The 9,988-nt window shown below is 46.6% G+C and overlaps 1 protein-coding gene across 7 annotated transcripts in view; it reads right to left on the reverse strand.

The window, feature by feature from the left end:
* Positions 1–9,760, reverse strand: part of dock9b (dedicator of cytokinesis 9b) — a 43,574-nt gene extending 33,814 nt beyond the window's left edge. For 3 of the 7 annotated variants that reach the window (XM_078102303.1, XM_078102290.1, XM_078102288.1), the window contains exon 1: positions 8,714–9,760. In XM_078102303.1, the coding sequence (XP_077958429.1) occupies positions 8,714–8,827 (114 nt within the window). In that variant the 5' untranslated portion in view covers positions 8,828–9,760. Of the gene's footprint in view, positions 1–750; positions 1,201–8,713 lie in introns of those variants that run through there. The other 4 variants (XM_078102294.1, XM_078102274.1, XM_078102298.1 and 1 more) reach the window with 3 other exon arrangements.
* Between the last annotated feature and the right edge of the window lie 228 nt (positions 9,761–9,988).

A 9,988-nucleotide genomic window follows, 5' to 3' on the forward strand; every position in this document is an offset into this window, starting at 1 on the left:
CTGACGGTTAAGACCACGTAGCAGACGCGGCATCTACGTCACCGTTTAAAAACAGTTTTGGACCGTTCACACTCCCCAGAGGTTAGGGTTAGGGTTTAAAAACCCCAGAGAGGTGCAGACGCCACTGGCATAAACATTCCAAACAGTATCCGCTTTCAGAGGGAAAGGTTGTGGCGTGGACGGTAGCGCCAGTGGAGAACAATGACATACAAAACTGACGCTCACACAGGCCGAACTAAAGGGGCGCTCACAATCTGCGCTCGGGTCGGGTTGTTTTTTTGGACCTTTTACACCAGGAGAATGTGATCCAATTGTTGTGCGTGAGGGAAGGGCTGCGGGAGGCCAACGGCAGCTCAATGGTCGTAAAGGAAACATTGAATCCAAAGGAGACGGCGGCTCATAGCGATTCTCGGACCTCGGTGGGCACTAGAGGTCCTACTTAACACCCTCCCTCGCCATTGATTGCCCATTAAATCTCTTTGATTCGCAGGGCGGGCTGCGAGGTAATGGAGCTAACTGTCGGGGGAAGTAGCTTAATGTAGCCGTCCGTGAAACCAGAGCGGAGCACTACGTGGATACACACCGAGATTGTACTTAACTTTTTCCTAGAAACTGTAGCTCGAGCAAGTGGATAGTTAAAGAAAATCAGAAAAAGGATTTGTATTTAATTTGCAGCTGTCATTTAGAGTGGTGCGCATTTTTAAAGAAACCAGAGAAATAAACAGGCGCAGCGTGTCAAAGTGGGTTTACCAGATGGGTGGTAGAAATACACGGTTGAGACCCCCTCCGGCTCAGCGTCTCCCCGTCCTCCTCCAGAGCGCTCAGCTCCGCCGCCCCCTTGATGTAGCCGCAGTTCCTCTCGAGGATGGAGCGCAGCCCCTCCAACAGAACCGCGCTGGTGGTGCATCCCATGGTGACACCGAGCGCTCGCCTCCACCCACCATGCAGGAAAACGGATCTCACCACCGCGAGTCTAATTGTCAAACTCTTTGCAGGGCGGATGCACCGACTTGACCTCCGTCTGCAGGAAGATAAAGTCGCCTCGCAGGTGTGAAAAGTCACTGAGGGATCAGTTTCCCCAGGGGGGGGCGGGGGGAGGATCCGCCAATCGTTCCCGCTCGCAATGCAACCGATACCTTCTGAAAGCCCCCAAGACGTGTCCCCCCCCAGCGGGGATGGAGGGACGAGCACTCGGAGGAGAGAAGCTGCTCTCGAAGAAGGGCGTTCCTTCTTCCTGGGGAGAGGATGGGGGGGCGGCGGCGAGGATGCTCACACGCTCCGGCTTTGCTCTCTCCCACTGACTCCTCTTCTTCTTCTTCTTCTTCTTCTTCTTCTTCTTCTTCTTCGCTGGATCGCTTTCCCTCCCTCTTCTCGCAACCTCGCCGTCTCCCTCTCTCTCTCTCTCCGTCGTTCAATCACGCCTACCACTCTCACTTCTCCTCCCCTCCCTCCCCCCCTCCTGCCCCGTCGCTCTTACAGCTTAGTCACTCTCTGGGTCCGCATGCTTTGTCAACAGTAAAAGCGCCGCGTTACCAACAAAGACGCACTCACGCACACGCCGGGCTGCTGCTGACTGCTTCTCTCTGCCCCCTCTTTTCCCTCCTTCCTTCCTCCTTCCTTCCTTGAAAAATGTACAAGTGATGCAGTCATCCCTGTGATGTCACTGACAATAAAAAAAGAGGAAGATTTGACTTCTCTTGACCCACGTTGCCAGGCCGACAGACTCCTGGTGTGACTGATAAATTGATGCGCGGCGCGTCAGAGGACGACCAGGACGAACCAGGCGACCCTCTGCGAGTCCTCACCGGCATTTAATTAGCATCCTCACGTCCTCCGCGCAGAAGCACGGGTGTGAGATGAGGGATGCGGCCCTCGCGTGAGGCTCATTCAAATTGCGGGATATTTTCCGAAGGCATCTCTCCGGGCGGTGAATATTTCATCGCGCGCTCGCCTACTTTTGAGGTGGATGATGCAGCAAAAATGTGTAGGGAGGAAAATTACATAGGAAGCCAGAGGAAAAAACCACATGGGATCAGTATTTGGAATGTCAGTAAAAGGTTGTAGCAACAAATGAGAACTAGAGAAGAATAATTTAAACTGCTGAAATTTGGGAATATTCGTAACTGATGACACACAGACATAAACAGGTTAAAATAAACAAATGGTGTTTGATGGAAGTGTTGAAAGCAGCTGGAAGTTAGCATCCACTTTCAAACAAAAAAAAATGTTGCAAAGCATAATGATGAATAAATAACTCTAACATTAGCAAAGTATATCAGCGCATAGCAGTGCTATGCTGCGCCAGCTGCTCTTTCTACTCAAGGCGTTGTGACAGTGTGGCTCCTGGTGGCAGGTTTGGCTCATCGGTCGTGATGATACATTTTTGCTACTTCACTTATTCAGCAAAGGCGTTTCCATTATCCATTTAGCGCATTAATGCTTTTTCAGTTCAGGTCTTCTATAGTTGACACTTTAAACTACTGCCGACTGATCAAAAAGCCTCAACATCCTTTGAACATTTTCATGACATTATTCGGATCTTACGGAATCGAAACTGCACCCAACAACCTTTTTTAAAAACATCTGCCAACTGGGGGAACTATATGGGTTGCACTGGACCCCAAAATGATTTCATCATAATCCGGAGAAGACATTGATCAGATGTAGAGCAGAGTGCAGCAAACCAAATGCGAGATGCTCATCTTCTTATCCGCAAAACCGCCTGGTCCTTCCTTGATCATGAATTTGCATCTGCAGTTTCAGACCAAAAAGCTTTTATTCTGGAAAACGAAATATAAGAGATCGTGTTAGGTCACCAGGCAAACAACACCAACACCAGTTATTTAGGAGGAAGAAAATAATCATTCATGCCAATTGCTCAAGTAAATCAAACCTGGTGTAAGATTCAAAAGAAAAGACTAAACTGAACCCTTATTTCCATTTCCAATGTCATGCCTGAAACGCTGACAGAATAACAAAGACACGATCAAGTCTTTACAGGTGGGAACACTGAGAGCATGAACATCTCTGGTGGAGACGTGCATCACTGCTGCCTCTTACAGGCTTCTGCTAACACTGCAACAACACTGAGGCCTGGTGACTCGCAGGGGGGGGAAACACGTCAAATAAGACAGACAACGCTCCTTACCTCATGTTTTCAATTGCTTCACCCCCCCCCCACAAAAGACACGCCGGCACGCAATCATAAGAGCATTGCCCAAAACACCCCGCAATGTGGAGCCGGAGAGCACGCAAAGCAGAGCAGTGACTCTCGCTCCAAGTTTCACTGCAGCAGTTTTGATGGAAGCGACATGGAATCTGAGGACTGTTTTTCAGGCTTGTAATCAACTCTTATTCTCGCATGAATTAGTCACGTGAATAATTCACTCAGGGAATCCACGTCCAATGTGATTATGTAGCCTTCAACAGCATTAAAGTGGTATTTTTGATGGATGACCATAGAACACGACTGACGAAGCCATGTCAGTGATTAGCCATTCTAGCATGTGAAGTTAACGTGATCTAATTTCCACTCATTACTAAAATGTCAGATGAGGTTGATTTAATTGGCCGGGACTGTGCCAATAAACCAGAGTCTTGGACAAATGAAAGACATCTTGTTGCATCATCTATTTCAGTATAGCCGACTTTGCATCATGGATTTAAGGTTCTGACCTAACGAGAACCACAACCCACCGGTAATGCTTTAAAAGTTAAAATCACTTGAGAATAATAAGAATAATCTGAAGTTGATTGATGATAGTTCTAAACAAAGAAAAAAAAAATTTGCAACATCTTGTAATTCATAAATTGAGGTTAAAAGCATGCCAAATATAAGCAAATTAGTAAATAGATAATACAATATTATGTTCTTTATCGCGATGTTACTAAACAGATCAGATCAAATATGACACCATAATCCCCAAAATGTGCGAATTACATTGAAGACTTTTGGGGTTTTATCAACCATTTCTGTAAGTCTGATTTACTGCAGACTTTGCCTCAGGGAATTAATCTATTGCAATGTGACATTAAACCTGTGGTAACCGGTGGAGGGACGGAGATGTAGGAAAAAGGTAAACAAAGAGCGGGGAAATGGATGTTCAGCTCGGAAAATAACAGAGGCTCAGAAAAAACAAGAGATGGAAAATAAAAACACATGTAATCAAGAATACAAGAGATGTATGAGAATACAAGATGTATTGAAATTCCTTTTCATTTTGTTATCAAAGCGGTTTGCAAAAAACGTTGAAAAAGTTGAAATCGTGAAGCAGAAAGTATAGAATAAATATCTACAACTGCACATTACGTGTCATAACGGTTGTTGCCGTGGCAATGCTATACATGTATGTGGCAGCACCACTTCAACGCCCTTGGAACCTCTCACGCTCAACATTTAACAGGTGACGTCAAGTAAGGGTTCAGTTAAGGAGGGGCGGGGGGGCGGGGGGGCATCTGGACTTGGCCTGTGAGACGAAGACCTCATCCAGACCTCATTGGAAGACCACCCCCACTAACCAGGGAAGCGCTTATGTGCTCCTTGAAGTGTTTTGTTCCTGAAAGGTGCACCGGCACACGTCCCCAATGAGCTTCCAGCGTGTGCGGCTGTGACTGCGCTTCTCTTCATCGCAGGGAAACGTGCCGACGGCTTCCGTCAGCGACCTCAAATTCAGGCCGATAAAAATAAATCTGTGATCTGGGTGCTGACAGCCTCATGGGAGGCCTGCAGGTAATCTGGCCCACTGGGGGAAAAAGAAAAAAACGTCTGTGTTCAATACTTTAAGTAAACCAGCGGGGCGATAAATCGGCACACTGATCTGGCCTCAATATCCATATCTAGCTCTGCCTCCGGTTTGATGCCTATCGCAGATTAAATCTCACACATGAATGTTTCTTTTTACACTGAGAACTGGGTGTTTAATTGTGTCAACTGGGTCAGAGGGTTTCTTTTTAAAGAATGTGATACTAATGATGATTGTGAGCCTGTGCTTGCTTACTATCCGAATACGTGTCTGTGGTCCGCGCTGTCATTGTTAGCATGTTAGCATGTTAGCATTCGGCGTGTACACGGCTGTTGACTTGTGAGCTGTATCCAAAATGCATCTCATAAAGTACTGAAAGCCAGTGATCCCTGGCATACTTTCATTTATTCCATAATAACAGATGTGATATTGGACATGATTCGTTCAAACTAACCATCAAACTTCCCAAGAGAGTTAAAATAAATGCTCTCCCCAAGATTTAATACTGTTGTTTTGTTTCCCACAATTCATTGGTAGCAGCGTAGGTTTTAAACCTGTATTTTTGTTCGTACCTTATTAGAGTGCTCACTGTTATACTCTTTGTGGGATCCACACGCACTACGCAGATCTTGTTTGGACAAAGATCCGTTGGCAATCGGTGAACGGAGAGAGGTTACGTCAGTGCCTGCTGAACCTCAGGCAGATTCTTACCATAAACCACCGACGAGGAAGAAGACAAAACTCAAGACAAGACTTTCCCCTCCTGAATCAACAGCGCGGGACTCACAGAAACAAAAACCCACAGCAGCTGTCCAACAAAAACGACGCCGCACTCAAACAAGTACAGGCGTTTATTTATGTCCTGGTACGCGAGGCCGGAGGCAACGTGTCAAAGACGTGTCATGAAATAAGAATTCATCATCGCATAAAGATCTGCAACGCCAGGCGACCAACCAACCCCCCTCCCCCCAGCCCTCTCTTGCTTCTACCAACACGCAGATCTTGTATCATGACACAGATGTTGGTCGGCAGTACTGCAGCATTTGCAAATCTGCAGATTATCTCCACCAGGTTTTTTATTTATTTATTTATATGCTCTCAATCAGACCAAATCCTCTATAGCTCACTCACTGTAGGAACCGCTGGGCTGAACCAATAGTCAATTTGGGGGGGGTGTATTTTGGTTGTCTACTTATTTATTTTAAGCTGCATATGGGACAGAGAATCTGTGCTACAATCAGGCTCCTCTGTCACCTTAGTGCCCAGAAGGGAAATAGCAACTAATATGAGCCATTAGAGCCATGAAGTATTCAATCAGTCACTGCTGGTGAAGCTCGTGAACTCGGATATGAATCACGATGCTGTTACCGCATTTAAAAAAACGTTTTTTTGGTTTCTTCCTTCGCTTAAGAAGAATATCCTTGCAGCCTGCTGGTTTGGACTTGATTCTTTTCAAAACGATTAGGGCACTTAAAGGAGGCCGAGGACCTGACTTTGCTCTTAGATCTGTCTGCTTTAAGCGACCAGCGGGACATTACGGTGTTTTTGTCTCGTAGCTGCAGACATAACAAATAAAAGAGAGTGAACAAACAACAATAAATACAAAATAAACATAGATAGAATTTGAGCATTTGAATTGTATGTATATGTGTGTGTGTGTGTGTGTACGGGAAGGGTTGAGTAAAGACACTCGTACTGCAAAGCAAGCAGAGGGCAGAAGAAGGTATAAAAAACCCGAGCAAGCATTTCCCACAGTTGGAAGTGATTATTAAAACAGCGGGGTCTGTCTTTACTGCTCCACTGCTTGGCCTCCGCTCTGTTTACTAAGGTAGCTGAGCGAGGCGACCACGCCTGCAGTAACCATGGTGTGTGTGTGTGTGTAAGCGAGCGTCCAACTTGCCTGATCTGGTCTGGAACCTAGATGATTTACCACATATGCAGGCATTCATAATTGATGGTCCCCGCGGTGCTTCGGTGGGACGCGGGGTTGAAGAGGGCGCGTCTATAAATAGACGGGACACCTACCACCATTCGTCCTCCATTATTAAACGCGGCCCAGGGACCTGATCTGACATCCATCACGCCCCTCCACGCACGGTGGACCAACCCATAGGGCCACAGATTAGAATTAAGACTAAACAATGGATTGTGCTCCACTATTCTGGGGAAAGAAGTGGGTTACTTTAGGAAGTCTTCAAAACCGGCTTTTCAAATACTTTTGGATTCACTTTACACAACCGAATAAGCTCAGCGTTGCACAGCCAATCCGAGGACCGCATCCAGCTTCTTGCTGGGTGAAATCTGAGCTGTGGTGGACATTCTCTGATGTCTGGTATACTTTGTAAATGTTTGGGTTTTACCATACCAGCATGTCAGTCTCCATGTCAAATGGGCAGGGGAAGACAGCTGCGCTGCGAGTGCAGAGTCAAAAATAGAGGCCCAGCGGAAGTTGGTTTGCACAGGAGGCACATAATGGGACCCAGGTGCAGGACATGTGGCAACGGAGGGACAATGTCTTTTCTGATAACTTTAAGTGCAGCTGTTTCGCTAATTCAACCAGATGTGCCGCTGCCAAAAGGAGTTAAAGGGGAAACTCGCCATGGGTGGGTCCCTAACTATGGAGAAAACAACTGTGATTATGTCACAGTGATGTCATCGTGGAATTGCAGACCACAAATATGAAAAAGATGATGCCTTTAATGCACAGTTATAGCAGAGAGAGAAAGGAATTGTGGGGAATGTGGGTTGTTAAAATAAGTCAGATTGTATAGACATCTATATATCTGTACGTCTATACTTAACTCTTGATTCATTGCCTCGGTGAGAACATTATTTGATGGTCTCAATCTCTAGTTTTAAGTGTTTTCCAGCACAGCATGATGATCATTTAGTGAATAATGGCCCCATTTAGAGATAAACAGACCATAAAGCAGGGCGTGCTTTAGGGTTGGGCTACGTTGTGATTGACAGGTCGCTACAAGAGCCTTTTAACGTTTCTACCACTATATCACTGGTAATACAACAAGCTAGATTTCAGTTTTACATGCATTCAATTTAGGTTTCTAATTTCAAATGACATTAATGGCAACAAGTGGGAAAAATATGAAATGCACAAAAACAATCAGTATCTAGAGCACAAACTGTAGCTAATACACCGGCCTGCTGACAAGCACATTACTTCGCCCAACAACATGCACACCTCTGATAGCCCCAATGTTCTGTGACGGCCATGACGTGTAACACGATGACCACCCCATTACCAACTCATTAGCACAGGCCAGATCTCACGGTCACTGGTCAGCGCCTATGAGCCTGATCACGTCCTATGAGCCTGATCACGTGACAAGATGCACTTGACTGTATCGTGGACACACATTAGGAAATGTATAGCAGAGATGCTGAATTTACGCTTTAGAAACAACTTAACAATTTCATTTAGTCAGACAGGCAAGGTGTTTTTTTTATATATAAACAGAGTAAACTGTTCTTTATGACATCTTTATTACAAAATCAGTACAGGCGTACTGGGACCTTGGAGAGAGACAGCCGGCGTAATTGAAAGCAAAAGGCCTGAGTTGCAGGAAAATGAAAACGCCACATTGATCATCCACGAGGACACCGGAGGGGGTTTTAACGTAGAGGATGAATGCACAACAATCATATCCTCATCCTCATGGGAGGGGGGGGGGCATCCTCACATGCAGTCTTTGGCCGATTTTATCTACTCAACTGATCTGGTTGCAAGGCGCACCTGTGGCGTGGGGGAGGGAGGGGCGGGGATCGGATGACAGGATGGTCACTTTGCAGCTGGAGGTGCACATTTCAGTTACCTGGCAACCGCCTCTGAGAAAGTTGTAACCACAGACACCCAAGTGACACCGTAGCTAAATGCATGTCCCCATTCTCAGATAAACACTATGAGTGATACAACTTGTCCCCCCCCCCCCCCCCCCCCCCCCGCACACTCCTACCATCAACACGGACGTCCTGACGGCCTCGCAGACGCTCTGCCTCAGCTCCGCGGCGGTGCCCGGCTTGTTGAGCCCGCGGGTGAACCTCCTCGGCTCGGGTGGAGCGGACGCCATGGCGCGCGGCCCCGGCTCTCCTGCAGACGGCCGGCTCGCTGAGAGGAACGGAAACGCCGGGACGGGGCGGTGCGCGGCAGGACGGGGGGGGGGGGGGGGGGGGGGGGGGGGGCTGGAGATCCTCCGCTCGGGTCTGTCCGTGCTGTTGTTGTTGTTTTCTTGTTGTTATCCTGACATCACGGCGCCCTTGGAGTTCACGTCAGCGTGTGTGCGTCTGGTCCGGGAGCCCGGAGGAGCACCACCCTCGTCGACAGAGCAAATCCGAAGCTGGCTGCGCGCTCTGTCCCGTCGGCGGAGGTCCCTCCGCGCGCACTGACACGCCCCCTTTCTCGGTGCATTCGCGTCCAAGCGGGACAGCGTCATTTGTCATATTTTGAATAGACGGGTGAATAACTGTAGTTCCCACATGACGTGTCGGCATTATGACTACGGTGACGGAGGGACACTCTTAGGGTATTTAGGTCATTAGATGGTTAAATAGCAATTACTTCAAATATTCAATCAATAAAAGGGAGCATAACATAAAGTGTTTGAGCTTCACTTATTACTATTTCGAGGTTGCGTAACTATAAAGGTCGCACACTGTTCCGCAGTAGCCACGGGCTAACGTTGCCACCTGCTGTAATAATTCATGTTGTGACTTTTACAGTCTGGTGCTTTAGGGTTTAAATTCAGTTCAACGTTATTTGACCACACAGAGGCAGTAAAGTAACACTAATAGTTGAATAACCCTTCATACATTTAATGACAATCGGAAATAGTAACTTTAAGGAGGTCAAAATTGAACTAAAGGTTCAGCCATGAAAAAAAGCATAACATTGCAGCTAAACATGTCATAATAATAATGGTATTAACAGTAGTAATACTAACAATAACAATTATTCTAATGTCTAATGTTATAGGACCATTGACATGTTTTAAAAAGTCTTTAAAATGTGGTGGTCTCCCTCGCTGAAAAATACCCGACATTATAGCATAAATATGGAAACAGCAACAACTTTCCCTGCAGGTTACAAGGAGATTACTGACGATATTTCACAGAGCTTGCTCACCACGAAGCGTTACGGTGTTTACGCTAAATTGGAACCAGAAAAACCACACGCTTGAATCGAGTACCTGAACGCACCACGTGTTTACCGGTCGGTGTTATATCCATCGTCT

Source organism: Gasterosteus aculeatus, chromosome 1, assembly GCF_964276395.1.
Source record: "Gasterosteus aculeatus chromosome 1, fGasAcu3.hap1.1, whole genome shotgun sequence".
NCBI lineage: Eukaryota > Metazoa > Chordata > Actinopteri > Perciformes > Gasterosteidae > Gasterosteus > Gasterosteus aculeatus.